Source organism: Chelonoidis abingdonii, chromosome 9 (assembly GCF_003597395.2).
Source record: "Chelonoidis abingdonii isolate Lonesome George chromosome 9, CheloAbing_2.0, whole genome shotgun sequence".
Taxonomy (NCBI): domain Eukaryota; kingdom Metazoa; phylum Chordata; order Testudines; family Testudinidae; genus Chelonoidis; species Chelonoidis abingdonii.
This window is the reverse complement of record NC_133777.1, coordinates 69,769,456-69,796,554: the sequence shown is the minus strand read 5'-3', so window position 1 is coordinate 69,796,554 and position 27,099 is coordinate 69,769,456. Positions and strand designations below refer to the sequence as shown.

Below are 27,099 nucleotides of genomic sequence, written 5' to 3'. Positions count from 1 at the left end.
AAAAATGTAAATGGGATTAAGGAAATCAAACAAAAACTTGACCTTTTGAACCACCACTTGCTGCCATCTGTGGCTCTGGGGTGGAAACTCTTGTACAGGCATGTTGCATGAAGAAAACTGATTTCCTTTCCAGTGAGAAATCCATGTGACTTGTTGGGTATGGCAATTAGTTCACCAGTTGAATTGATATAGAAAACCACAGTCATTAAGATCTGCAGATTGAGCTTTAAATTAGTGTTGGGCATGTCCAGGTTGGCTCAGAAAGGAACATTTTTTTTGTTCTGTTTTCTAGTGCATAGAGTAGTAGGGTAGTCAGGTGGATTTGAGTTGTATTATAAGGATAAGATGAAGGTGTGCTATTGAGATCTTTTGAAACTGTTAACATAGGACCTGGTAACTTGCAAACATTTTGGCAACTGAGCAGAAAAAGAATACCAACTGGAATTTTAATTATCGGGAATAAAGTCCCGTAGAACCTATCAAAATATTCTGAAGCCTGTTCTTGTCCAGCATAAATTGTGTGTGAAAGTTTCATGAATGGAGACCTAAGACCTCTTCATAATGTGTCTCATCTCTCTGTTGGCCGATATTCCTCACTGAGGCTGTTTCAATGTTCCTTTGTGTTTTTGTTCTTAATGGAGGGATGGAAATTATCTGTAAAAACTAGGTTAAGGGCTTTACTTAGCACTAATATCCATTTATGAAGCACAAAGAACCATAGAAGCTTGTTAGGTGAGGGAGAGGGAGGGGGAGAGAATCTGGAAAACTAGGCGGAGACTATAGGGAACATTGTGTGTCTCTGGTAAGTGTCTCCTCTCAAACTCTGGAGAAATGGTCCAAAGATTGGCACTTCATACAGTAGGCAAAGTCCTTTAATTTAATGACCTAGTGTTTTGTCTGTGTGTAGATTCTCTAATCTTGAAAGATGCTAAAGCAGAGACGATTATCAAATGCATGGTTCAGTGCGTAAATCAGTAGGGTTTATCTGTGTTATCAGGAAAATCTAAAGAGGGCTCAAATCAACTCAAAGTAAATGTCCAAAACATCATGTAGTAAATTGTACTATGGAAATGGCCTGAAAAGCAAGGCCAATTAGGCTGTACATTCAGCATTACTAATGAGCACCAGCTAATACCGCTGTACTTGGTCTGTTTAACACTAAGAGAGAGACACTTTTCCCCCATCCGCTGTGATTCAGCTGACTGAAGGAAATACTAGGGCATATCTGAATAACAGACTTAATAAATTGATGAGGTCACTTACAGTCAAATCCTCACAATCCCCCACAAAACCTCCCTGCAGATGCCCTGATCTGCCTTATTGCCATGGATGTGGAAACTCACATGGCAGTCTTCCAAATGCTTTATTCATTGGAACTGATGCTAAGTGTCCACTTAAGTCAATAGAAGCCGATAGACTCTGCATGTCGTAAGAGGTGCTCAGCACTTCGTTGCATCTCTGCAGAGGTTTCAGTGGTGGGGAAGGACTGGGGAGCTTTGGTTTTGTACTATTCTGATTGGAAGTGAATGAAATTGGATGTATTCATGTTTTCTTTGGACGCAGACACTGGCATATGGAAGGGCTGAATATTTACATTTCTATAAAAATGGGCACAAGAGGCTGTGTTTGGATTCTCATTTGTATTAGTCTGAGGTCGGAAGGTCTAGTTCCAGGCTCTACCAGAGCTAGGGTTTGTGATCATATTCAATAGTGTTGAAATCTTCTGAACAGGAACCGGAAAAAAGGAGTTATCTGACCCAGAACTCAAACCACAGAGTTAGGTTCAGATCTCCTCTTCACCACCCCCTGTTCCCCATGCCTCAAATCTGAGGGTCTGATTTGGGCCCATGACTAACTTCTAGGTGAAAAGGTGGCACTTTAACACTTTTTCCATGTTTAGCAAAGTGAGATCTGGATGAGTGTTTTGATCTAAATGACCTAAATTATCATAATGTGCCCTTCAGCATAAGCAAACCATATATATTCTCCAGCTCCCCAAATGAAACGCTAAGGCACTAATAGTATTTGGCTTCAAATGAGCTGGTTTCAACTTTGAAGGGATTATTGTCTACAGCTGCTTTTTTAGCGTGATTCTTGCTTGTAGCTACTTATCTTGTGTACAATTAAATTCTTTACCAGTGATGCAATCTGGAGGAAAACAAAGCAAATAAAACCAGGCTAGAATGAGCTTGTTGCAAACATGCCCAACTGATGGAGAGTTTTTTTTTAAGTTGTAGTTTTATTCTTTTATAAATTAACTAGTGTATGAGCAACCCTTTTGCTTCTGCCATTGTTACCTGGACTGATAAATACACAGGCAGATGAAAGCAACTTTTCTGCAAATCAAATTGCTATTGGCAGCTTTAGGGCTGCAACCATCTTTTTGTTATATGTATATACTGTAATTAGCACAATGAGTCTCTGATGGCTGGTTGGGGCCTCTAGGTGCAGCCAGGATACAAATAATCAATAATAATAATGTGCTATTAGATGTGAGTTAGGGTATCATAATCTAGCTCTAAATATGCTGATTATATCCCAGTTCAAATTCAGATATCCAAATAACATAGAAATCAGTAAATATATTTAAACTCTGTGTCTCAAAAATATTTTTTCTTACTTACCTTTGATCCATTAGGTTAATCAAATAGATTGGAGCTGTAATGAGATACTTTATTGTTAAGAAAGGAGCTGAAATGTTTACTGAAACCTTGGAATGCGAGTTGCTTAGCTGTAGTTACATATTATTACTGTAGTAGCATATGTGGAGCTGGCACTAATGTGTTTGAGTAAGAGGGTGACAAAAGCTGTTTCACAGGCTGTCCCCAAACCTGTCCTCCTGTCCACTTCTGTGCCCAGGGCTGGCCTGAGGATACTGAGGAAGGTTAGTGAGGTGACTCTTGACTGACTCGTTTTACATAATAAAACATATGGGAAGAATGTGCAGGTCAGGCAATCTGTAAATCCATCCCTACCCCCAGCCTTCCATTGCAGATGCAGAACCCAGCTGCATGTTCTTTTGTACCCTAGGAAGTCATTTACTTTGGTTTATTTTGGGTTTCATTTTCAAGGCTGTCTCCAGGAGGAAAAGGGCTAGATATGTTACTTTTTCTTTTCTCACCCACAGGAAGCTGAGATTTTTCTTTATTTTTTTTCCCCTCCCATCCCCCAAACCAGCGGGTCTTGTGGCTGTGAATTTCACAGGTCCCACAGACCTGTTCTCACCATATGTGTGCGTGACATGTTCACAGAAAAAAGTAATACAGTACTGGATAATCCAGTTAAGGAGAGAAAATGAAAAAAAATAAAATTGTTACTGTCAAGAAAGCCAGTGTGTTAGAGAAAAATATGATGTCAGTGAAACTCCTAATATTTCAGTACAGGTTTTCTTTTTAGTCTGAATGTAAGGTTCTGTGAGCCAAATACTGTATTGACTCCTTCTCCATGCCTCCTAACTATCACCAGTTGGGTTGGAGCTTTAATTTGTTGGACCTCAAAAATATAACCCCTTTTGCCTAAAGTGGCATAAATGTGAAAATGAAACTGTGTGTGTGAATATTAACTATCTCTGTCAATTATCTATGCAGATTTAGGCTCTGTTAGTTGGTTCACACTGCTCTGGCAATGTAACACGCTCTCCATTTGTCAGTAGAACTGTAGTGAGTTGTTTTTCAGAAGTGGCTAGTCTTACCAAGGCCTTGAAAAGGAAAATTGCTGGCTGTTTGCCTGGTAGCTGTCTTGTCCCTGTGAGGACTTGAATGTGCTTAATGGACTGGAACTGAAGAAAAAACCTTAAAAAGAAATTTGAGAGGAGTGGGATGGAGAGCTCTAGTGAGCCACTGGAAAATATGGACTCAAGGGGCCAGTCTGCTGAAATGTAAGGTGTTTGAATTGGGGGAGGGGGGGCAGAGGAGGCAGTGAAGATACACTCAGGTTTGTTCTCAGCCTTTTTTTCCAATCATGAGTGGAGAGTACATCACACTCCCCTTTCCAAGTCAAGCACTGGAGTGGAGTTAGCCTTCAGGAGATGGCTGCTGTGTTGTTAACTTGGCTGAATGTGAGCTTTTGGTGGACAGATAATGAGCCTGCAGCCAGACAGTTCACTGTATCTGAAGACTCCTAGGAGAAGTGAACTGATCACACAAATTGCCTTCTCACTGAGGTTAACGGGAAATGCAGATGCTGAGCACCTCTCGGGATTTGCTGCTAAGATGGAGTGAAAGCTTTGAGTATGATCTTTTTTGTCGTCTTCACTTCAGAATTCTGTCTGTGTGATTTGTATTTCCCATTGGGATATTAACTTTCAGGACAGTGCGTGAGGATTTATATTTGAAACTTTCTTATTGATGTGAATAGGAATCAAATGACATGCTTTGAAAATACATTTCATTGTGCTTGTATAGGTTGTGGGGGGAGGACTCAGAGGGCCATTTTTAACTCAGAGTAGTAATAGTTTGGGGAAAACTGACCTAGTGAGCAAAAATCTCCCATTCTCCTAACTTCTGTGTTTTGGAAATCAATTAATCTTTATTAATTCCCAACATGTGCTGCAGGCAGCTATAACCACTGGATTTTTTTTTCTCTGCTATTTAGGCTGTGATTACACTAGAGCCCCTACAGCAGTATAGCTGTAAGATCTGTCTGAGTAGCTGCTCTGTATTGACAGGAGAGAGCTCTCCCACCAGCATCATTAAACCACCCCAACAAGGGGTGGTAGCTGTGTCTGCGGAAGAGTGTCTCCTGCCAACATAGTGCTGTCAACACCAGTGCTTTTGTCAGCGAAACTTAGGTTGGTCTGGGCTGTGTTTTGGGTTTGTATTTTTTCACAGCCCTGACTGACAAAAGTTTCACTGATTTAAAAGTACTAATGTAGACACAGCCTAATTCTCTAGCCACATTCTGTTCTGCACTGATACTCCAGATTTTCACCCTTGAGATCAGAATTTGGTTTGTAGATTTCATAGTCATCAGCCATAGAACAAGTCATGTCCACAAAAACTTCATGAGGTTTTCAGGGACAGAACACTGCAGTAGAATCTCCAGTAGCTAGAACCGTATCAGGGCTCCCTATGTTCTCCGTAGGTCAGCAACAATGGCTGTGTCTCTGCTGAGCAGCTTACAGAGGCACAGCTGGGCCTCTAATGCTGTGCCACTGTAAGGCACACAGTGTAGCCACTCTTAGGCAGGAGAGAGCTCTCCTGGCAACAAAATAAAACCACCCTCAACAAAGGGCTGTAGCTTTGTTGGTGGGAGATGGTCTCCCACCGACAAAGCACTGTCCACACCAGTGCTTTTTGTCAGTCCAGGGCTGTGGTGGTTGTTTTTGTTTTTTGTTTTCCCCACACACACCCCCTTGAACGACCAAAGTTTTACTGATGAAAGTGCATTGTAGACATGGTCACACACATTTTGTTCAGGTCTGACATTCCAGCCTCTAGAGGGCAATGCTCCACTTAAACCTATATGGGCCTAGAGCTTTCTTTGCCCTCTGCCTGTAGGAGGGCGCAGCAAACAGATGTACACTCTTGTTAAACTTAGCTGAACCTCTTGTTTGTACCAGTCCAAGTTATACCATTCTCACTTTATATGCAGACTTATCACCATCCCAGAAAAATCAAGCATTACTGTATTTCCTTTTTTATTCCTAGAAACTATTGGCATCAGAAATGCAAAATCTAGACACTGTGAATATAAAATACTTTCTGTGTACTAAGGGAATATGTCAAACTTTTTCCTCTGGGTATTTCATTTGGGGTCTTAGGCACTCTTCTGGGTCTTTTGAAGCTGTGGTTTGAACTGAACAGTAGAGGGAGGTTCAGCTTTTGCTGCAATTACTATGGGACTCAACAGTAGTAAACTATAGATCTATCCTGTGTCCAGTAATAGGAAATCTCTGAACTGGTGTGTTTTTGTGGGGAAGGATACTCAGTGGTTTGAGCATTGGCCTGCCAAACCCAGGGTTGTAAGCTCAATCCTTGAGGGATCCATTTAGGGATCTGGGGCAAAAATCTATCTGGAGATTGATCCTGCTTTGAGCAGGGTTTTGGACTAGATGACCTCTTGAGCTCCTTTCCAACCCTGATATTCTATGCTTCTTTCCTTTTTCCACTTCCCCCTTGTTGCTTCATTTGATCAAGAAGTTCAGCAGCTGGCAATGGCCAAAGGAACTTTTTAAACATTTTGGTATTTTTGCTTCACTTGGGGAGTCAGAACAGCAAATATCAATATTGCAATAAAAAAAAAGGCCACAAAACAGCCATTTCCAAGAGAAAATAAACAGTGCTAAGCAAATGCATAAAAAAAATTATGAAACACACTGTGGGGATTGTTGGATGACAGTAACACAGGAGCAGAAGCTGCAGCGCTGAGATATGCCCGTGCCAGTAGACATTTTAAGTATTCACTTTAATATTTGAAAATATTTGGTAGGACTTTGTACCGGTTGTTATTTAGCTTTTCTTCTTCAAGAGCCAAGTCTGGGGAAAAAACAGAAAGGAAACTGACCTCCCAAATTTTTTTTAAAATCCCCTACTGTGAGAATGAAAGGAATAAGGTCACCAGTAAAGATTGTAAACACAGCTATTTTCTTTCATTAAAGTGTCTAAAATATCTGAATTTGATTTTAATTTAATTTTAAAGGATCAACTTCAAAAAATCAGACTTTCTGCTTGAAAATTGTTAACCCATTGTTACAAGTAAATCTTCATAAACAAAAGAAGAAAATCTGTCTGCTTTCTTCATTTGACAACATTTTATCTACAGTCGGTTTCACTACTTCCTTTTCACAATCTGCTAATCACCATCCCCTTTTATTTTGATCTTTCATTCAGCATGAGGGAATCTAAAACTGCAGATTCTCAGAGGGGACTCAGACAGTTGAAGTATTGCAACTACTTTTAGAATCTAGTCCGTTCCAAAAGATGAATTAAAATCAAGGCATTCCTTTACAGATATAAAAATATAATATTTGTAAACGTTTCTCTTTATGATAACAGGAGCAGCTCAGAAAAGTGATGGAGGAACACAAGCCCTATTGGTTTCAGTGGCTTTGGAAAATCCCAGCTGATATTGCTTACATGTTAGGAAAGGCAGAACATGGCCCATTTTGGCTCAGAGATGCACGCCAGTCTAAATTTAGCTTGATTCATCTGTGAGTTCTAGCTGTTACTTCTCCAGTTGAAAACAAGAATCCAAACAGAGAGGTTTAAGTTCGGAAACACTGAGGAGCCATAATTTAACTGTTCTCCAAAAAAAACAACCACGGGGGGCGGTGGGGGGGTGAGAGAGAGAGAATATAAGGCTTCCTGCAGCTAAAGTTCCAGCCACAAAGTTTTCTACATTCATCACTCCATAGTGAGCAGGAATAGCTCCCATCTTTTCTTTTGTGTGCAGTCATCTCAGCCTAAATCTTCTGCTGACCCATTAAGCTACATTGCCTGATTGTTTACAGCCGCTGTATCAGGAGGCTGCATTTCCCTTGCAGTCCTGACAATGGTTACAGAGGGTAGGGCCAGCTCTAGGTTTTTTGCTGCCCCAAGAAAAAAAAACACCTCTGAGAGTGCAACTGTTGAAGTGCAAAAAAAAAAAAAAAAAAAAAAAAAAAAAAACCCACCACCAAAAACCCTAAACCACCTGGAATGCTGTTCCTGGAATTGTGCTGCCCCAAGCATGTGTTTGGTTTGCTGGAGCCTAGAGCTGATCCTGGCAGAAGGGCTCTGACCTTGTAAATTTCTGCTCACCAAAATTTATAATAATAATTGGAGGTATACCAATCTCCTAGAACTGGAAGGGACCTTGAAAGGTCGTTGAGTCCAGCCCTGCCCTTCACTAGCAAGACCAAGTACTGATTTTTGCCCCAGATCCCTAAGTGGCCACCTCAAGGATTGAACTCACAACCCTGGGTTTAAGCAGGCCAATGCGCAAACCACCAAGCTATCCCTCCCCCCACCAAAAGCAGTGCAGGGTCCTACATGGTATCATCTGATACCCGTGTTATCACTGCTTTGCTTGTCCTGAGTGCCACAGACAAGCAAAGCAAAATGTATGGATGATGGTTGTCAATGACTCATACAAAACAACCACCCCACCCCCTTTACAAAATAGCCAAAGTAGCTAACATGAGAGTTCAAAACAAAACTAGGATTAAATAAGAGGTTGTTTTATTGCATTTTGTTTAAATGTATTTAATCAATAGTTTTTGTTTTTATATTTAACTGATGACTCCAGACTTTTTCCTCCCCCTCCCCATTGTTCTAAAGCTTTGTTTTGTTAATATCCTTAAGGCTTATGTATGCCTGTGAGAACATTCACAAAGAAAGGCCTGTTTTCATGAAGAGCTCTCACCCTCAATACATTTCTTTCCAAAATCCAGTCAGCCCTGTCATGTTGGCAAAAGGCTTTAGTGCCTGGGGACACTCAACCGTCTCAGCTGTTCTCTCATGTGTCTTCCTTCCCCCTTTGCTTTCTTGTTTGTATTTAGTGCTTTTCTCCCCCATGGGACTGTAACACTGCACAAGAGTCAGTTCCCAGCCTTTCAAGGAGGTGTTGGGATGTTTCTGTGGCAGCATCTCCAGGGAACCCAATGTGATAAATCAATGCAAAGAGGGGGAAAAAATCACCCTTAAACAGTTGTGTTCTTGGGACACTATCCTAAAAATATTCCATGGCCACGGCTCTCGTGTAGTTCCTCTAGATGGAGGCCAATATGTCTGAAAATATCTCTTGTCGTGCTGAGTTGTGACACAGTTGGAGTTACTTAAAATCTAGAGGGCAGTATTTGGCTCAGTGTGATGGGGCCTGGGTATAAGAATGTGGTTTATTATTCTAGAACCACTTGCCCTCTATTCCACCTTGTAATGTTTTGTTGTTGTTGTTTTTCTTAAACATAACCCAAGATGGGAAAACCAGGAAGAACTTGAACGGATCCAATGGGATTGATTTTTGCCTTCAGTGCGGCTAATGCGGAGACACTTAGCGAACATCTTGGCTTTTAGATTCCCAGAACTCCCCGAATCAAATCCATTTGCCTCCATTTACTGCTCCATTTGCATGGCTGGCTGGCAACTCTGCACTGTATAAGCCGTACAGCCCTCACAGAGCAGCTGAGGGAATAATAAATTCATTTCTACTCCAGAGTTCTAGGGCCTTGAAAAGACACTGGAGGATAGACAGGATTTTCTCTGTCTCTGAACCACATCCCACCATGTAAACAGGAATCCAAATATTCTTAAAAATATTTTAAAACATCAACGGTCAGAAATCCCAGAATCCCATCTTCTCTTTCAGACAATCAGTAAAGTTAACCACGCTAATGGTTCAGATGCCTATATGTGGCACAGAGTCACTGAATAGGAGAACCAGAAACAATGAAAGCCACACTTTTTTTTCTTTGTTTCCCCCACCCCTTCTTATGTAACCTTTCTATGACTTTCAGCTTCTTTTTTTGTAGAACAAGAGATTGTCTAAGCTAAGTGCCTCTGGAAACCATGATTTGCTGGAAAATTCTCCCCAGTCAGTTTCTGAACTGTACTGTAACACCTTGCATGGTCCTGCTACTTGTAACATAGTCTTACAGGTTTGAACCAATTTTCCTCTCCACAACAGTGGCAGTGGAAATAGGCATGGCAGAGCCAGGACGTAAAGTCAACTCGCATTCTTGTCAGTTGGCTGTCATCAGCACATTGCTGAAATTCTGGAAGACAGGAGTTAAAAGACCCTTTAACTATAGCCCTATTTATTATAAGTTTAATATTGGAGAGAGGGCTTTTAATGGAAACCACAATAATAAAGTGGAAGAAGCAAGTCTCTTTAAAGTATGGCTCTGGTTCAGCTCAGATTTCTATGTAATTCCTGTATCAGTGCCCCTGTTGAAATGTCTGCTTGAAACCAGCTCCTCTTGCTAGATGAACAAAACCAAGCCTAATGGCCTTTCAAGAGATTACAATGGACATCATGAAAAGAAATTCTGTCCTCTAAGAAAGCCTGGAAAATTGCTATCTCTAGGTCGTATTGGATGCTGAGAGCAATTCTCTGATTTTAAAGCAGTTCTGGAGCCCAATTCAAAGCCCAGTGAAGTCAATGGGAGTCTTTTCTATGGACCTAGTGGTCTTTGGATTGGGCCTATAGTAACAACAAGCAGTTGCTTCCAGACAAAGTGAATCCCCAAGTTAGGTTGGTTGGGCTTTTTCAAAAGGGGAGGAGGTGTTGAAAACAAAGACCCTTTCTACCCCTTAAATATTGTGCTTGCAGCAGGAGACCTTTTCTCATTTCTTTTCAATTCCTTCAACACTTACAAGCATATATTTTATCTCTGTCCTCACTCCCTTGCACCATTTTGCCAACAGAGGAGACTGGCTGCACGTTGCATTATGTTATCCCAAGGAGGCTGTTTTTACCATCGTGGCAGACATCCACCAGCGACAGACGGGCAGAGTGCACAGTGTAAAACACTACCTCGCAGCCCCTTCCTGGCCCAGTGTGCTCAACAGGACGGGTGAGCGGCTCTTCTACTTCGACAGTGCATTGGGGTGAGTGGGACTGTATAACTGACTCCTAACCACAGGCCTCAAGACTTGCCAGGACAGCCATCTTAAGGAAAGAGCATCCCACATTAGGGACCCTTCTCCCTCATCTGCCTTCCCTTCTCTCCCACTGCTACCTCTGTGTTCAGTGTTTGGCTCCTCACTCTAATGTCTTTCAGGCATGTTTCTGAGAGTGAAGCATAGATTGGTGATGAGAAGCTGTGCATCACTAGGGTGAGGAAGGGGGAAGTTGGATAGTTAATTTGGGGCATGGAAGAGAGCAGAAGAGGCAAAAGGATAGCAAAGCAGGAAACCAAAATGGCAGGGGGCAGGGGTGAGGGTGAAGAAAAAATTGCGTCAGTCCTGTAAGCCATCCATCACCTTCCAAAAAACTTCCTCAAGCTTCTGGGTGGAACTTGGCAGCACTAAGTTAGTTCCGTTTGATCCTCAAAATTTGGCATTGATTCCAATAAGAACCGAATCCCAAGGCAGAAGTTTTAAAAGCTTATCTGCATTCTCTGAGCTTAAATCCTGCCAGAACAGTCTGTCTTATGCTATTTTGGCACTCCCACTTCCAGCTGAAAAAGGGAATTCTGGGTGAAGAAAATATAAATTAATGAGGGAAAATAACCAAGCATTTGCAAACTTCTAAACTAGTTAGTCTTGATTAGACTTTTGGGCAAAGTTTCAGGGTGTGTGGGTGTCTTATTTTATCTGACCTCCAATGCCCAGGTCTGCAAGTTCTACTTATTGTGGTGCTATCTGCAGAAGCACTATAGTTTAGTCTTTTGCTGGAATTGACAGTCAAGTGATATCAGAACATAAATATTATCATATTGATTTTTAAATGTTTATTCAGATTGATATGACACACTACTAGTATATATTTCTGCCTGACACCACACCTGTTCCATCTTCACTCCGCAAACAGTATGTGCTCCTTCCAAAAGAAAATTTAAGAGTGGGGGGGTCAAGCTATGCTCTGGTGTAAATTTGGAATAACCTCTTGGAAGTCAAGAGTCGCTCCAGATTTACACTTGTGCCACAGAGAGAGCACAGTTTGGCCCACTGTCTGTATTACAGGTCTATAAAATGCAGGGTTATGAAGAGCATCTTTGTGACAGACTGTGGAACTTTGAACTGTCATTCATGAAAGCGAAATTAAGGGGAAAACACAAAAACAATAATTGTGCTGAGATTCTACTGCTCAGTGATTTCCCTCTCCCCCCACTCCCCCGAGAAAGTTGCTTCTCTCTCTCTCCTGGCTTCAGATCCTTTGAAAGTGCTGGGGGCCACACCCCCCCACTGGTGTCCACATCACTAGAATGGTGGTCGTCGTGTTGATATACATATTAAAAATCATCACACATCAAGAGACTATCTGTCTGGAGTAGGTGACCATCCTAGAGTGGTGATTCCAGTGCACAGTGTGGATGAGAAACTTAGAACTACCTTTCACAGTTTGTGTGCCTGAACTGGTTCAAAAGGGGAAGCCCTGGATAATTCTCACATTTTGACAGGGTGAGGCAAGCCTTAATGAAGAGGCAGAGTTGCCCCTCAGGTCCCTTTCAAAAAAAATTCTAGGGGCAGACAAAATGTGCTCCTGAGCCCAAATCTTTCCTTCTGTTTATCATCATGTGGCTCCCATGGCAGGCAGTGGGGTTTCACAGGTATGTGAGAGGTTTCACAGATGTGTGAGAGCAGAATTAGGCCCCTAGTATTGAATTTTGCAGAGCAGTGTGTGTGGGAAACACACACAAAAAAAGTCAATTTAAAAACAAAACAATGAACAGAAACAGCATTAAGAACCACAGGGGAATACAGGATCTCCGCAAGTCCAAATGTTATAACCTCCCTCAACCTTCTCCACTTTGCTGAAACTCTTCCTAGCCAATAAACTAATATCCTTGGGATAGACATGTCTTATGCTTAAGACACTGAATGGGGGACTCAGGTGATCTAGGTTCTAGGCTCAGCTCTGCCACAGACTTCCTGTGTGACTTTGGACAAGTCATTTATGCTCTGACTCAGTTGCCCCCTCTCTTAAATGGGGAAAATAATCCTTTGTCTTGTCTATTTAGATTGTAAGGTCTTTAAGTCAAGAACTCTCTTACTGTGCATGTATAGTTACCAGCGCAATGGGGCTCCAATTTTTGAGACCTGTGGCTTCTACCATCATACAAATAATGAATAGTAGTAATATTAATAAGACCCAAATATCTCCCATTAAAGAAAAATAGAGAAACCACAGCTTAGTGTTCTGCTAAAATACTTGCAAAAAAGGTATGTGTACCTTTGTACACAAGGTGCACGGCCCATTATACCTAACCTACCAATGCAACGAACATTGAAGTCAGGTCACAAATGTCAGACTGTAAAATAAAAAACGGAAAATAGTCATTCATTCAAACACTGTATGTGACCAATCAAATCCTGGAGTGTATGTTATGCCATGTGGGACTCAGCAATGCTGTAAATATGTTCTTATGATAGGAATTGTGAAATAATTATTTGCTCATTTGTTCTCTTTCAATCTGTACAAAATGTTACCCAAATGGTGCAAACAGATTATTTACCAGGGAAGTGCATGCGAAAGTAGTTACTCATGAGGGTGTGCAGGGGACAGAGCCGTGAGATGCCTGCTGTTCTTTTCGACTTTGAACACAGATTGATGTGCCTGACCTAACTTGGTTCTGGAACTACAGGGCTATTTGTTTTATATTTAGCTAAGCTTTGCTTTTTTTAGGCTGACCAAAAATAAATGTTGAGTTTTTGGAGGTTTTATTAGCTTTTATTTCATAATCCGTGGGATGTTCCCCCTTCTCTTTTCAGCCACATGTGCTAAATCTCTGGAGATGAACCAAGTGTACTTATTTGTTTCCATTTGCCTAAAAGAGACAGCATTAAAATTAACGCTTTTCGATAAAGCTCAGGTATTTCCCTGATAGTGTAGCTGAGCTGTTTGTGATTTAATCCAGCCTAAACTACAAAATAGACAAAGTTGAAAACATACTTAGAACAGCTAGAAAAATGAGCCTAAGAATCAGAGAATTGGTACAGTGGCTGCTTCAAGCGTTACTTCTGGACACTTTGAGATGAATTTTGCCTAGAAGGGACAGTCTGGGATGAGGCAATGCAAAGGCAGAGAGCCCCAGTAGGAGCTGCTAGAGTCCTCTGCCAGGCATAATACCTCCAGGATATAGGGAGAGCATGGCTGCTACTCCATTCTCTGGCTAGATGCAGCCCTGCTCTGGTAGCCCTTTGGAATGGTGGGGGGAGATGGCTGGCTCCCTCTAGATGGTCTAGTGGTAATATACTTGTGTAGAATTTGTACTCAAGTGCAAGGACAGCAGTTGTTCCAGGCCTCCACACCAAGGCACAACGACAAGGAGCTGTTTGCACCCTCATGCAGAGCCAGGCATAGGAGCTGAAACTAGGGGTGCTGCACCCCCTTGCTTGAAGTGGTTTCCATTATATGCAGGGTTTACAGTTTGGTTCAATGGCTTTCAGCACCCCCACTATACAGGCTGTTCCAGCGCCCCTGGGACCAGGCAGAACCTGACTTGCTGGTTTGTGCATAGTGTGCTGTATTATGGGGTACTAAACAGGAGGAAGGTATTGAAGTAACTTTCCTTAGAAAAACATTACAAGGGGAATTTCATGCAGTACAGATCCTGTCTCTTGCCAATACTCCTCTGATAGCAGCCCAGGTAGCTCTGATCCTTTCATTCATTTTGTAATGGTTTCATTTGTCAGGTACCTATTTATCGTCCTCCAAGCTCATGAAGCTCGAAAAGGGCACAGTTATTGCTCTCAGCGAGGCTGTGAACGCATTAAAATCGTCACACATATGTCCTCGAAGGATCCCTGGAGTTGTGCCCTGAACCCTTTCCTAGAGAATAACAGGAGACCAGCTACACAGCACTCAATGTCTCAGCGGCTGACTGTGCCTTGCAGCCAGTGTGGAGCCCCACAGGTACAGAACTAATACTATTTTGCTATGCCAATCAGAACTTCCTCTCTAGAACATAAGCATCTTTATAAGAAGGTAACTTTCACAAGGTATGCAGAAGGCCTTAGGCAATTCTCTCTGCTCCTGAACATGACCAGAAGGTAGGATAGTGTAGTAGGAGGGTCTGGTTTTCTACAGCATTTTATAGTATGCTGCAGAGACAGACAGCTCCTCCGAGGTCAGTTAAGTAGATGTAAATGAAGCATATATTTGTAGCAACTAAAGTTGTCACTGGGATTTTTGAGATGTATTTAGCTTTGAATCCAAATGTACAATTTTTATATATATATAAAAATATGCTGTTCTTCAAGCCAAGGTATGATGATCATGATCTAGTTGTATTTTAAATGAATAGCCATGCATGTTCTGATCTCCCTTACTTTGGATTTACACCACTGTAAATCATGTGAAGTCATCCCAGATTCACACCAGTGTAACAGAGAGCAGAATCTAGTCTATAATGCACAGACAAGGCATGTGCATCCTTAACACTTAACTGATTATATGACATTGTACTCAACGTATTAGCTAATGTGATGAAATTCTTTTGAACAATGACTGTTGCCCAAGTGAAGTATAGGATATCCTGATTCAAAAAGACAATGCAATTAATTTCAGAATGAGCCAAGGAGTAGACCAGTTCATAGATTATAAAGACAGAAGGGCCCCATTGTGACGATCTCTAGTCTGATCACCTGTATAACAGTCCATAGGACTTCCCTGAATTAATCAATGCAGGGACATTCCACACAGATCAGAGGACACTGTGGTTTCCCAGACCTTTTGGATATATCCCTTCCGGAAGATGGTAATTCCAGGACACTAATCACCATGCTGGCTAATCACTGTTACATGATCCGATTCCTGGAAGAATCTCTTCCTTTCATGAATGGTACCTGTAGAACTGATGGTTTCTAATGAAGCATTCAGAGAGGTTCAATATGTGATCTACACATAGGCATAGCCATCCAGATTGCATCTTTACTTAAACATGTAATACTATTGCCAAAAAGAGGTACAGTAACTCAATTCTACTTCCTATGGCATCTTTAGATTCACACCAAGCAGTCCCTTACACCCCGATCCTGCAAACGCCTATGCATGTGCTTGTCTTTTTTAATGGATCTAGAATTTGCAAAATTCAAACAATTGCAATGACATTATCAACACTGAAGGTTAACAGAGGATGATATTTTTACAACACTGTTCATGAGTTGTTTATTGTCCTGCCTTTTACCGGAGTTTCCCACCCGCCCAAAAAATTGGCATTCAAAATTGTCCCATTTTTCATTCAGTTCTAATACCTTTTTCTCACATAAGTAAAGTTAAACATGTGCTCTTATGCTTATTCTGCATGGGTACATGCATCTGACAAAGTGGGTATTCACCCACAAAAGCTCATGCTCCAATATGTCTGTTAGTCTATAAGGTGCCACAGGACTCTTTGCTGCTTTTACAGATCCAGACTAACACGGCTACCGTTCTGATACTTACTCTGCAATGAATGCCATTGAAACCAGTGGGGCTGCTTGCAGAATAGCACTAATTAATAGGTATGAGAATGATGGAATCAAGCCTGTTGTCAGTAAAAGTCAGAAATATATGGTGGTAGAAACAAGATGAGACAGAATGAAAACAAACAAAACCAGCAGAGGGTTAGATTATTGAAACAGTCCACTCCTCTTTGCATATCTTTCAGCAACAAATGATCAGTTTTCTAAATGCATTCTTGTTCTGCACCAAGTTTTTATACAGGAGGATGGAGGGGTCAGGGAGGGTAAGAAAGAGCTGGAGTTTATAGGCAAGTATAACCAAGGTATTTAGGCACTGACAACCCTGTATTTGGAGGTATCTATACTTGATTTAGATTGATTTTGAGTAACTATTCTTATCATTTTTATCCTAATCTCTTCCCATCAGGCTAAATGTTTAATGAGTTGTACATGTGTTTGTGATTTAAGGTTCATAACCTGCAAAAATATGCATTTTGGAGTATTTGCAGGATGGCATTCCAGGGATGTGGGGTAGGGTGAAATGGGCAGTTGATACAATTTTTTGTTAATGAGCAATTGTTTGAGAGCCACTTTTTTCCCCACCAAGCTTCTTCCCTTCATATAATTACAGGTTGCTATCACTAGTAAACCCTCAACCAAATATGTAAGAATCCAGATCCAATCGGTCAGTAGAGCTGACATACAGAATCACTCGAAGTCAGCTTTCATTAAGGTATGTTTTCTACCAGACTTGAATTCGTGATTAAATAGGGGAATTCATCTCCTGTAAAAGTTACTGCAAAATCTTGAAGACTGTGAAAGCAATAGAAAAGGGAAGCTAGATTAGAAGATTCATATGCATTGTTTTTCTTATTTATAATTATGGGGACTAGCATTTGGCTCTAAATAAAGTCAGTGGGAGTTTTAACTGTAATAGGACCAGTATGGAGGCCTTAATAAAGAAGCCCTTTATTGAATTAAAATCCACCATTCTGTTTTTGAGAAAGTAAAAACAAAAACCTAGGTCACTGTTTTGTAGCTGATATAAACCAGATTATCATTTAGAGCTGGGCAAAATTTCACACATTTTCAGTGTAAAAAAATGCAGATTCATTTCACAAATTCATGTTTTTGCTGAATTATTTTAGTTAATTTGAAACGTTTGACGTTTTCTAAATGAAACTTTTTGATTTTTACTTTAAAAATAAATTCAAACATTTTAAAATGGTTGAAACTGAAAATAAAATTGACCTAAACTAAATTGACTTTTTACAAGAAATTTTTCAAAATTTCATTTTCTGTTATGAGCCAAAATTATTATTCTATAACTTATGCCCAGCTCTATTTAGTACTCTGGGATTTACAGCGATGGGGTCATATCTGCACATCTTTCAAGTTTCATATGTACGGTCAGAGTGTACCTGTGCATTTGAGATGCTGTTACTGTTAATAAATACCAGCTCAGGCTAGTGTGGCATCCTTATGGATTCAGAGTAGCTGGGATTTATTGTCAGCTGCCTTGGTTCCTCTGCAAACCCGCCCCCCCCCCAATCAAGGATGAATTAACTGAGGATGCATCACTGGCTGTACTGAACTGTAAAATGAATGTATAAGGTACTCTATGCAGTTTATTCCCACACAGACCTATTTAGAGATGATGGGAGAAGCCAGGGTATTTTCAAACCATTATTTTTCAAAGGAAATTTAATTGTGAAAACATGTATATGGAAAGTAAATGCCTAGAGAATTGGGGGAAAACACTCAAAAGAACAAGCTATGCAGCAGTCCAGAACACTTGTTTTACCAAATGAAACTCAAGCCTCAAGTGTGGTTCTTAATTTATAACCTGCTGTTTACAAATAAGTCTTAAATTTGGCAAAATGAAGTCTCCCAGGGCTAGGAAGCTGACACATTCATCTGTGATTTGTGTCAAAAAAGTCTCAGTTATTGGCATCCTAAACAGCTTCTCTCCACTACTCCATGACGCACAGTTAATACCTATCCTTGACCTAAAATTATCCTTGCATTTCCTTTTATTCTGTGACCCTGCAGTGATCTCTTCCCAATTCTTTTTTTCCTGTTGGAACTCCCTCCTCCTTCCACCCTGAAATCTCGATGCTCTTAACTTTGAATATCCTGTTGCAGGGAAAAGCAGCCCTAGCAGTTTTTTTGCTGGGTTTTGGCCAATGTACATCCAGGCTCATCCACCTTGGGCCTGTATTCCTTGGAGAGCACACATCAGAAGCATGAGATTTGAACTCATTGGTGATTAGAGTTGCCAACCCTGCAGGATTAATTCCTGGAGACTCCAGGCCAAAGATTAATCTTTAATTAAGGATTGTCATGTTATTAAATCTCCAGGAATATGTCCAACCAAAATTGGCAACCCTGTAATGGTAATAAGGGTCCAGAAGGTTTTAAACCATTTGAGCACTAGATTCACCTCATGCCATGTTATGCCTTTTATGCAGAAATCCTAATAAAATCTATCCGGCACTTGCTGTATTGTTTTTAAACCTGACTTTAAGAATAACATTGAAGGATCAAAATAAATTTAGAGTTAATACTTCCATTTCATCAGTGTGCCTATGTATCTCATTCCATAAGGCAGTGTTTCCCAAAAATGGTACGCCAGAACAGTGGACTGGCAGACCAGTCCCTGGGCCTCCAGAACAGTGGCCGGGGTTGGAGCAGTTGCAAGCCCTGGCAGTGTTCCCCCAGAGTATTCTTAGTAAGTGAGACAGGTCACAGGCCTCCATGGATTGTTGTTTATTGCCTGGGACTTTTACTAAAAATACCCATGATGAAATCTTAGCCTTACCCATAGTTACGTAGCTCCCTGATGGACAACTACATGAGCTTCAATACCATGCCATGGTATTGAGTAGTCCTAGTTCTAAATTTCGGTTGAGGAGAACTGGAGCATGAGGTATCTGAACTACAACTCCCATGAAGCCGGTGGTAGCATTTCCCCAATTAAAATATTTCTGCTTGACAATTTTTTTAGTAATCAAATTTCCACTGAAAAATTTGAAGTTGTCCAGGGAAAGAATCATTTTTTAAACCAGATACTGAGCCATCTAACAGACCTTAAATGCACCTGTGTGAACAGAGGCTTGATTAAAAGTAAGCTGAAAATGTGACCACGGGTGTATTGTGTTTCACAACTCTATTGTTTTAATATAGAAACTAGGTTCATTGAGGCAGACCTCGACTTCCTCTATTTTCATATAGCACACAGCTCACCAGACTTAGGAAAAATTATTATTTTTCATTATCTCCAATGATAAAACCTCTTCAGGAGTTGGTACCTCTTACATATTAATGATAAATGTTAGAGTATAATTGCTTGATGTTCTCACCTGTCTGAGAAGGGAATTACAAATACAGGAGATAGGACTAGAGTTTAAAGCTGCCTATTTGTCCACAGTCTGCTTCAGCTAATCCTAACCTGTATTTTGGTTGCAGATAAATGATGAAATTTTCCTGTTCAATAGCCGGGGGATATTCTTCTTGGTGCTAGACGCATGTTCAGGCGCAGTTGTGAGTAGGCGGCACTTTGACACAGTTAGTGCTATAAATGCTGCCAGTGCAATAACTGATTATGTTCAAACATCTCTAGAAGAGAGGTAAGCAGGGTGTTGAAAGTTTAAATTCATGTAGCAACATGTGGGTGATAGACAAAGAGGAAAATGACCTACTTTTCATAGCTGATCTTGTGCCTGGTGAAATCTGACAGACTGAAGCTTTTCCAAAAATCAAATTTTCTCCAGAAAATTAAAAAAAAAAAAAAAAACCACTATGCTTCTCTGAGGGTTACACAAACTGCAGATGGAGACAAGTTTTCTGGAAAACTGGCAGTTCCATTTAAGTTAACAGTTTGTTTTCCACCGTGAGGTACATAAGGCCTTTTGCAATGACATTTGCAGTTCCATTAACTTACCCTGGTGTCCAACTGAAACGGCAGCAATTTCCTGGCAGGGGATAACTCATTTTTTTCCATTGCTGAAAAGAGAGAGTTTGTTTATTCTTGCTAGTGATGGTTTGCTTTTTTTGATGGAGAAGAATCAGAGGTGTGTCAGACTCTCCCACAGGACTTGTCTTGGGCAAGCCAGTTAATTGACCTGCCGGTTCTGTTACTTTAGATGTGCTTCGGCAGTGAGCTGAATCATCTCTGTGTCTGTTCCACATTCCTTGTGGTTTTCTGTGTTACCACATAAACATGGAACAGCAGAGATTTATAGAAAAATTCTTGGCTGCTGGTAAAAGCAGGTCAAATAACCAGAAAACAGACTTTCACTCCAAGGCATTTCCGAGCAGTTCATGACCATGGATACAAACACTGCTGAGCTATCCCATGTATATTGTCACAGGATCCATTTACTGCTAGGGGTGCCACCTCCTGGTCCCTCTGGGGATTAGCTCTTTCCGGGTGCTGTGCCCTCCTCTGACGATCTCTCCACCCATCATTCTCTCTCACCCTGCAGCCCCACTTGCTTCAGCTTCCTCTTCATGACTTGGCCCTCTGGCCGGGTCACTACAGTCCTCCCTTCTGGGATATCAGTCTTCCCATTCAAACTGTCCCAGCAGTCTGTTCTCCACCACCTGGTCTGAGCCACTTCCGTAGTGGCTAGTAGGAGAACCCTGATCCACCCTCAGGAGTAGAACTCTAGGTTCCAACTCAGATCCTGTATTCAGCAGCCAAGGTCTGGCCTTTCCTGGACCTTACTGTCTCTCCCTGGGCCTCTTGTGACTCTCCCTCCTTTTCTGGGTTTGCCAGTCCCTCACATCTCTTTTCTCCCAGGGAGCAACTGCAGACTGCTGCTGTCAGCTACTAGGCTTTATGTGCCCCCTTTTTCCCATCCAGCTGAGCTCATCTAATTAATCCCTGCTCCCTGGCTCCTCCTCCAGGTGCAACCTGAGGAGTTAATTGGCCCAGCTAACCACTGTAACCACTCATGGGCTTGTGTGGGGTGGACACGCCGTCATATGTATGTGTGAGTATATGAAATAATCTACTCATACAAACCCAAATAGATACATACATGGTCTGGATTCATATTTCACAGGTACAAACAGGTAGTCAGTCACCTGAATGCTATCAACTGTGCCTATAATTCATTGCAGGTAAAATGCATTGTGGGCTCAAAAATGCATCTGTGAGGTTAGAAGCCAGCCTCAGACTTGACTTAGAATCAGATGCAAAATACAGATGTTATGAATGTATTTGAGTTTGGGACTATATTGTATTTCAAGTGAAATTTTCCTGGGGGTAGATATCAACACCCTATGCAGGATATGCTTTTACAATCATTTTTGCTTTGTTTTGGTTCAGAATGAAATGAAGGTGACACTGAAAAGGTAAAGCCCTGATTCAGGAAAGCATTGAAGCACATGCTTAACTTAAAGCATTGTTGTGTGTGATTGAAGTCGGTGGGACTTAAGCATATGCTTAAGTGCTTTCCTGAATTGGGGCATAAAGATGCAACAGACACTTAGCAAGAATAGTCTTCTGCTATTGTGCTATAATAATTGTCCTTCTTTTCAGCTCAGTTGTTCTTGTGTGCTCTAAAGACGGGTCAGAAATGATGGGAAGCTCTGAAATGTCTGTTTTTACAAGGTTAGGTTCTGCAAAGCCTATTGTCTTCCACAAAAAAGGTGACTATATTTATGTGAATTACACTGCCATGCCTTCTTTGACTAAAACGGAAAGTGCATTTGTCTAGCAAAAATGTACAGGCACCGCCTTCTGAGTTTATAAATATATACTATACCAATATGATCTAGGGAAAAATGTTGAAAAGCTCGAGCCTCAGAGCTAGGCAGAAATTTGAGGAATTTTTACTCTTTGTTACAAAATCTAAAACTGAACTGGTCTCACCAATAAGTAGCCACATTTTGAGCTTTTCACTCTAAAAAACAAAACAAAAAGCCCCATTTTTCCAGTGGAAATTAATCAGTTTCTGATCAAAGAGTAGACTCCAACTTTAAAATTCAAATGTTTTCAGAGGAAAAACCAGCCATGAAGTTAAGTTTAATGAGAAAGAAAAATACCCTGAAGTTCAGATGAGAGCAAAATGTAGATCATGATGGAAAAAAATCACCAGTTTTGGACAACCCTACTTATACTTTTACCTTGATTTCCTGCAGATCATTTGCACTAGCAAGACATTTTACAGTGATCAACTAATCTATAATGAAGTGCCCTTTCAGTTCAGATAAAAATAAGAAGCTGAGCCTTTTTCTCAAAACTGAAACCAGACAATTGATCTCTGTTCTTTTTAGTGGTGTGTTTTTTTGGTTTTTTTTGTACCTCTGCACTTCCCAAGACTAGAAGCAGACATTCCAAAATACCAAATACGTAAGAAGGGCTTTTCTCACTGTAGTCACAACCCAACTGGGAGATGAAGAAACCCAGATCGGAAAAGTTTTTTCTAGCCTTATTTCCAGACCAAAAAACTTGAGATAATATTGGATGAAATAGATGCAATCTGGGCTAGGTGTTTTTCCATCATTCCCTTTAAGGGAAGTGGCTAGCACTGTCTTTGCTGGGGTACCTATCCCACCCTCAGTACCACTTCAGTTTCCAGTCAGTGGATTGACTTCTGCAAGGAAGGTGAAGTGCCTTTTGGTTGTTTGTCCAGAGTTTGTTGCTCTCCCGGGGCCCTATCCAAAGCCCACTGCAGTCAATGGATTTCTTTCCATTGGCATCAATGGTTTAATCAGGCCATCTAGAGTTTCATATCCTTGTTTTAAAATCAATAAAGATATTTGTAAAGGAACAAAAAGGAAAGGGGGGGGGAATATAGTGATACAAAACTGTGGCCCAATCCTAACACCATTAATTGGTCCTTAGGCAGGTCAAACACCCGCTCTCTTCAGACTGAGAAAACGTAGCAAGGTCGGACCTTCTTAAAGTGAGCTAGCACCTGACCCTCCTGCTGCTGCAGATAAAACTCCCATTGACTTCTGTGGGAGCAGAATAATCAAATGAAGGGACAGCCAGATTTACGTCTGCACTTCTGTCCTCCAGATCAAATTCCGCCCCCAAATGCACCCAATTCTCCTTCAAAACTAGTTGCATGCATGCACCTGAGGACAGAATTTGAAACCAAGTACCTCCCACCGTTGTGCTGAAGAATTGCATAGCTCCAAGAATATCAGAGGTACTCGATTAGGCTGTCATGCCCCAGACCAACAGACTTAATCTTGGATTTCCTGTCTCTTGCTGATTTTAGCTGAAATTCTTGTCAAAGGTTTAGTGTGAATGTAGTAGCCATGTGCACACTGTACTGGTGGTGCGTATTTCCATACAGTAATCCTACTGGAAAATAGAAGGTCAGCCAAGTACCGCTTTTGTGGAGTAATTCCTTTAGTTGATAAGAAAATCAGCCAGCCAGCCATCTGTGATTCAGTTTGATACCTCTTAAGCAGAGGTCAGAATTGGAGTTGGCTGTATTTTCAGTCACACTTCTTTTTTTCTTTGGCATCTGTTTACAGCAGTGAAGTAACTTATCCAGAAAAATTTTATTTAAACTTACTCTGATGCCTGGTTTAAGTAGCCATGTTAACTCACTCATATTATTCTTATAATAAGTGAAGAGCATACACTTCAGAGCAAGGAGCGTGGATGTGCCTTTGTGCTCTTTTTAGTTACTGATCGGCTGTTTTTTTAACACTGCAGAAAATAATTTTCATTTTTTAGCCATTGAAACCCTAAAATTTTCAGTTTTTGGTAGAAAACCAAAATGTTTCTAGTTTTTTGATGAAAACACAGCAATTTTTGAAGAAAATTGAAAACTTTTTTTTTTATAATTTTTTTGGGATCTAAAAACCCTTCCTGATTAGCTCCATTCAGGGTACTTTACATGCATGATTCTGTCCTCCACCATGTCTCTCTGTATCACTACTCTGGTGGTGTAGAAAGAAATGGAAATGCTTCACACAAAATCCCCTGTCTTAATGAAAATCCGTGTTGCTGCAGGAAGCTAAAGGTGCTGGTAGTTTGGTAGGTAGCATTATTTGAGTCAGTGATGAACTAATAGGTGACAGTATGCTGTTTCTCTCTTTTGGATGAAATAAGAAACCAAAGAACTGGCTTTTCAGAAGCACCAGGGTGTTAGTCCAGATGTCCATGACAAACTTGAATCTGGGTAATTATATTAAAATTCCCCCGATGCTTCAGTTGTATGCAGTATTTGACTCCACAACTCTGACGTTGTCTGGCAGCTATTTTAACAGTGCACAATCCACTCTAGAGGTGGTTATATGTTAATGAGGGATTAAACGTTTCCTCTAAATGCATGTGGTTTGAACCTGATTGCACTGAAGCCATTGTCAAAACTGCCATTCACCTTAGCGGGAACAGGATTGGGATCTTGTTGCGTGGACCTACAACTCTTACTCACGTGAAAAGTGTTTACGTTAATAGTCCTGTTGCATGACTAGGATTGAGCCTATAGTCTATGGGGAGTCAACACAGGGAACAACAGTTTAGGCATAGCCGAGAAAACTGATCTAACCTAATAAAATAAGAATTCAAAATTCCCTAGCCATTTTCATCCAGTCAGATATGAAAAAATAACAGCATCTCAAAACAGACAACAGAACAATAGTCCCACTAACTCAAACTTGGGATCTCCGTTACAGTTAATTGAAATTCCTGAGGACAGTGCAATCAGAATACTGCTTCAATGTGGTTTATCTCAGGCATTGTTCCTCTCCTTCCTCCTGTCTTATAAAATGTTATGTTACTGTAATCCAAGCAAAGGGATGGCCAAAATGTTTCCTTGATCTGTGCAGTGAGTTTGTGTCATGGCAGTAAATGGTTATTCCCTTAATTCAGTGATACAGAGGGTCACTCTTTTTGTCTCTCCTTTTTCAGGGAGTTTTGCTATGCTTGGATATAAAGGACAGGCCAGACCCTCCTGGATTAAAATCCTTAACCAAGCTGCTAATCAGAAAGCTGCTTTTCTACAGCATTACGTTCCCTTGATGTTGAGAGAATACAAATGTTCAGCTAACTCTGCATAGTTTTAGGATTCTTTCTGTATCTGAACCACGTACAAAACAACTCCAGAGTGGCTGGGGAAATCTGACAATTTAATCTTCCTACGTTGTTGTTGGCTTAACATCAGCCAGGCAAATCCTGCAACTCAGCGTAACTTTGGATGGTGTTGTTTTTATGGGTCTGTATCGGGCTGATTTTTCATTTGTATTTTTTTATAACTAATAAATATATTCTGATCTTACAAAGTGTGGGTAAAGCTTTGTTTTTCAAGTAATGCGTGGATGGAATGGTTTTGCTGGGTTGGGAGAGGGTTAAAGACCCTACTTTTTCCCAAGGAAACCAGAAAATACCTGCCATTTGGTACAATCCGGTGCATTCCAAAGGTGAAAATTTGCACCTCGGAAGCATATGAGTCAGGAATGAAATTTGGCAAAGAAAAGTTCACAGTATCCAGGGAAGGAAGTGAACCCCATCAGAGGTAGGCAACCTCTACCCTTCATTCTGCCTTTAATTTGCACTCCAGAATCCAATGACTTCCATTCAAATCTAGGTCTATTTTAAAAACAAAACACAAAATTAACAAGGAAAAACATCTGCCACAGCTCCTTAGATAAACTGAAGTTAATAAAATCAATGCGCATCAACAGATAAGCTCACAATAATCTTGTAATATCTTCTTTCTCATCAGACTTATGATAGAAACAATTGCACAACAGTTATATATCTGTAGCTAATGACTGGTGAAATCATGTCTGCTCTACTGGCAAGAAAATTTGATTAAAGGCTCCCAAGTATATGAATCGAGATAAGTTGTCCTGGTATGGTAAGGCCAAATCTTACCTTTCTCAGGTGATGCTCACGTGGACTTTTCTCCTGCTGATGTCAATAGCAGTTTGATTGTGTTAGGCAGAGTATCTGGGCCACTGCTGGCACATACAGGCTCCTTCTTTGTGGTTTTTCTTTAAACTGCTTCTTCTTGCAGTAATTAAGACATAATATCATTGAATGGAAAGTGGGAAACAACTGGTATTGACAACCAGGTATTGACTTATCTGGCAGTGACTGCACTGAATTTTGGTTAACATTGTGCTACCGATAATAACAATAAAGGAGAGGTAATTTTGAAACCATGCAGGTAAATATCTGTTTTGAGAGGAGCAGCAATCCAAAATGCTGAGAATTTTAAAAAGCAATTGGACTAAAATGTGAAATGTATTTAGATTTGATTGACTGCTAATAACGATGAGATTGTCCGTAAAATGTTCTCCAAACTCCTTCAGGGTATTAGACATTTATTAATTAAGGTCACATTTTAGGTGCTTCGCTGATCTTCGTGATGGACCGGATTTGAACCAGCAGGTGTGTGGATGCAACAAGGAAAGGATATTATTTGGGGGGGGGGGGAGGGGAGGTAGAATCCTGCTCCTGTTTGAAGTCAATGGCAAAACTCCCATTAACTTCAGTCTTTAGGTGAAGGGCCCAGGACTTCACCTAAAGACTCCTGAGTCAGCTGCTGACTAGAGTAAACTTGCAGTGTAAACAAATGACATGATGATTTTGTTCCTATTATTACTGAAGGAATGGATTTATCTGAGATTTTACACTGTGCTAGACGTCAAAAGCTGGACAAGGGCTTTTACAGTTTTAAATTGAAATTAGTGTTTCCTATGTCTAAAGACTGCAGAGTACATGGAGAGTTAGATGCCAGGGGACTGTTTTGATAACCTTTGCACCCTAAAAAATAGATCAGCAATTTTTATTTGATTTCTTTTTCTTTGTTTATAAAATGGCATATTTCTTAGTGCATTTCCTAGGAGGCAATTGAACAATCAGCAGTGCAACTAGCACTAACTGACAACTTTGTTAGCAGTTTTGGCTGAGGCCAAAAACTAATGGATTGTGTCATCATCCAGAATATTTTCTCATCCCTGGGGGTTATCCTTCTAGTTTCAGATCATTGGCAGGTCAGTGATGGGGAAGCTTGCAATACTGTTATCTTTGCTCTATGGATAGAAGGAGTGCTGGTCTCCTCAGCTGTCAATCAACACTAAATTCCCAGGAAAG

The 27,099-nt window shown here is 40.8% G+C and overlaps 2 protein-coding genes across 3 annotated transcripts in view; both read left to right on the top strand.

The window, feature by feature from the left end:
* LOC116819847 (cell surface hyaluronidase CEMIP2-like) overlaps positions 1-25,218 on the top strand; it is a 63,309-nt gene extending 38,091 nt beyond the window's left edge. Inside the window, exons 18-23 of the mRNA XM_075069091.1 lie at positions 10,344-10,526; positions 14,277-14,496; positions 16,657-16,758; positions 19,494-19,654; positions 21,574-21,683; positions 24,910-25,218. Of these exons, the coding sequence (XP_074925192.1) occupies positions 10,344-10,526; positions 14,277-14,496; positions 16,657-16,758; positions 19,494-19,654; positions 21,574-21,683; positions 24,910-25,058 (925 nt within the window). The 3' untranslated portion in view covers positions 25,059-25,218. The remainder of the gene's footprint in view (positions 1-10,343; positions 10,527-14,276; positions 14,497-16,656; positions 16,759-19,493; positions 19,655-21,573; positions 21,684-24,909) is intronic.
* CEMIP (cell migration inducing hyaluronidase 1) overlaps positions 1-27,099 on the top strand; it is a 140,624-nt gene that overhangs the window by 37,912 nt on the left and 75,613 nt on the right. The window lies entirely within an intron of this gene.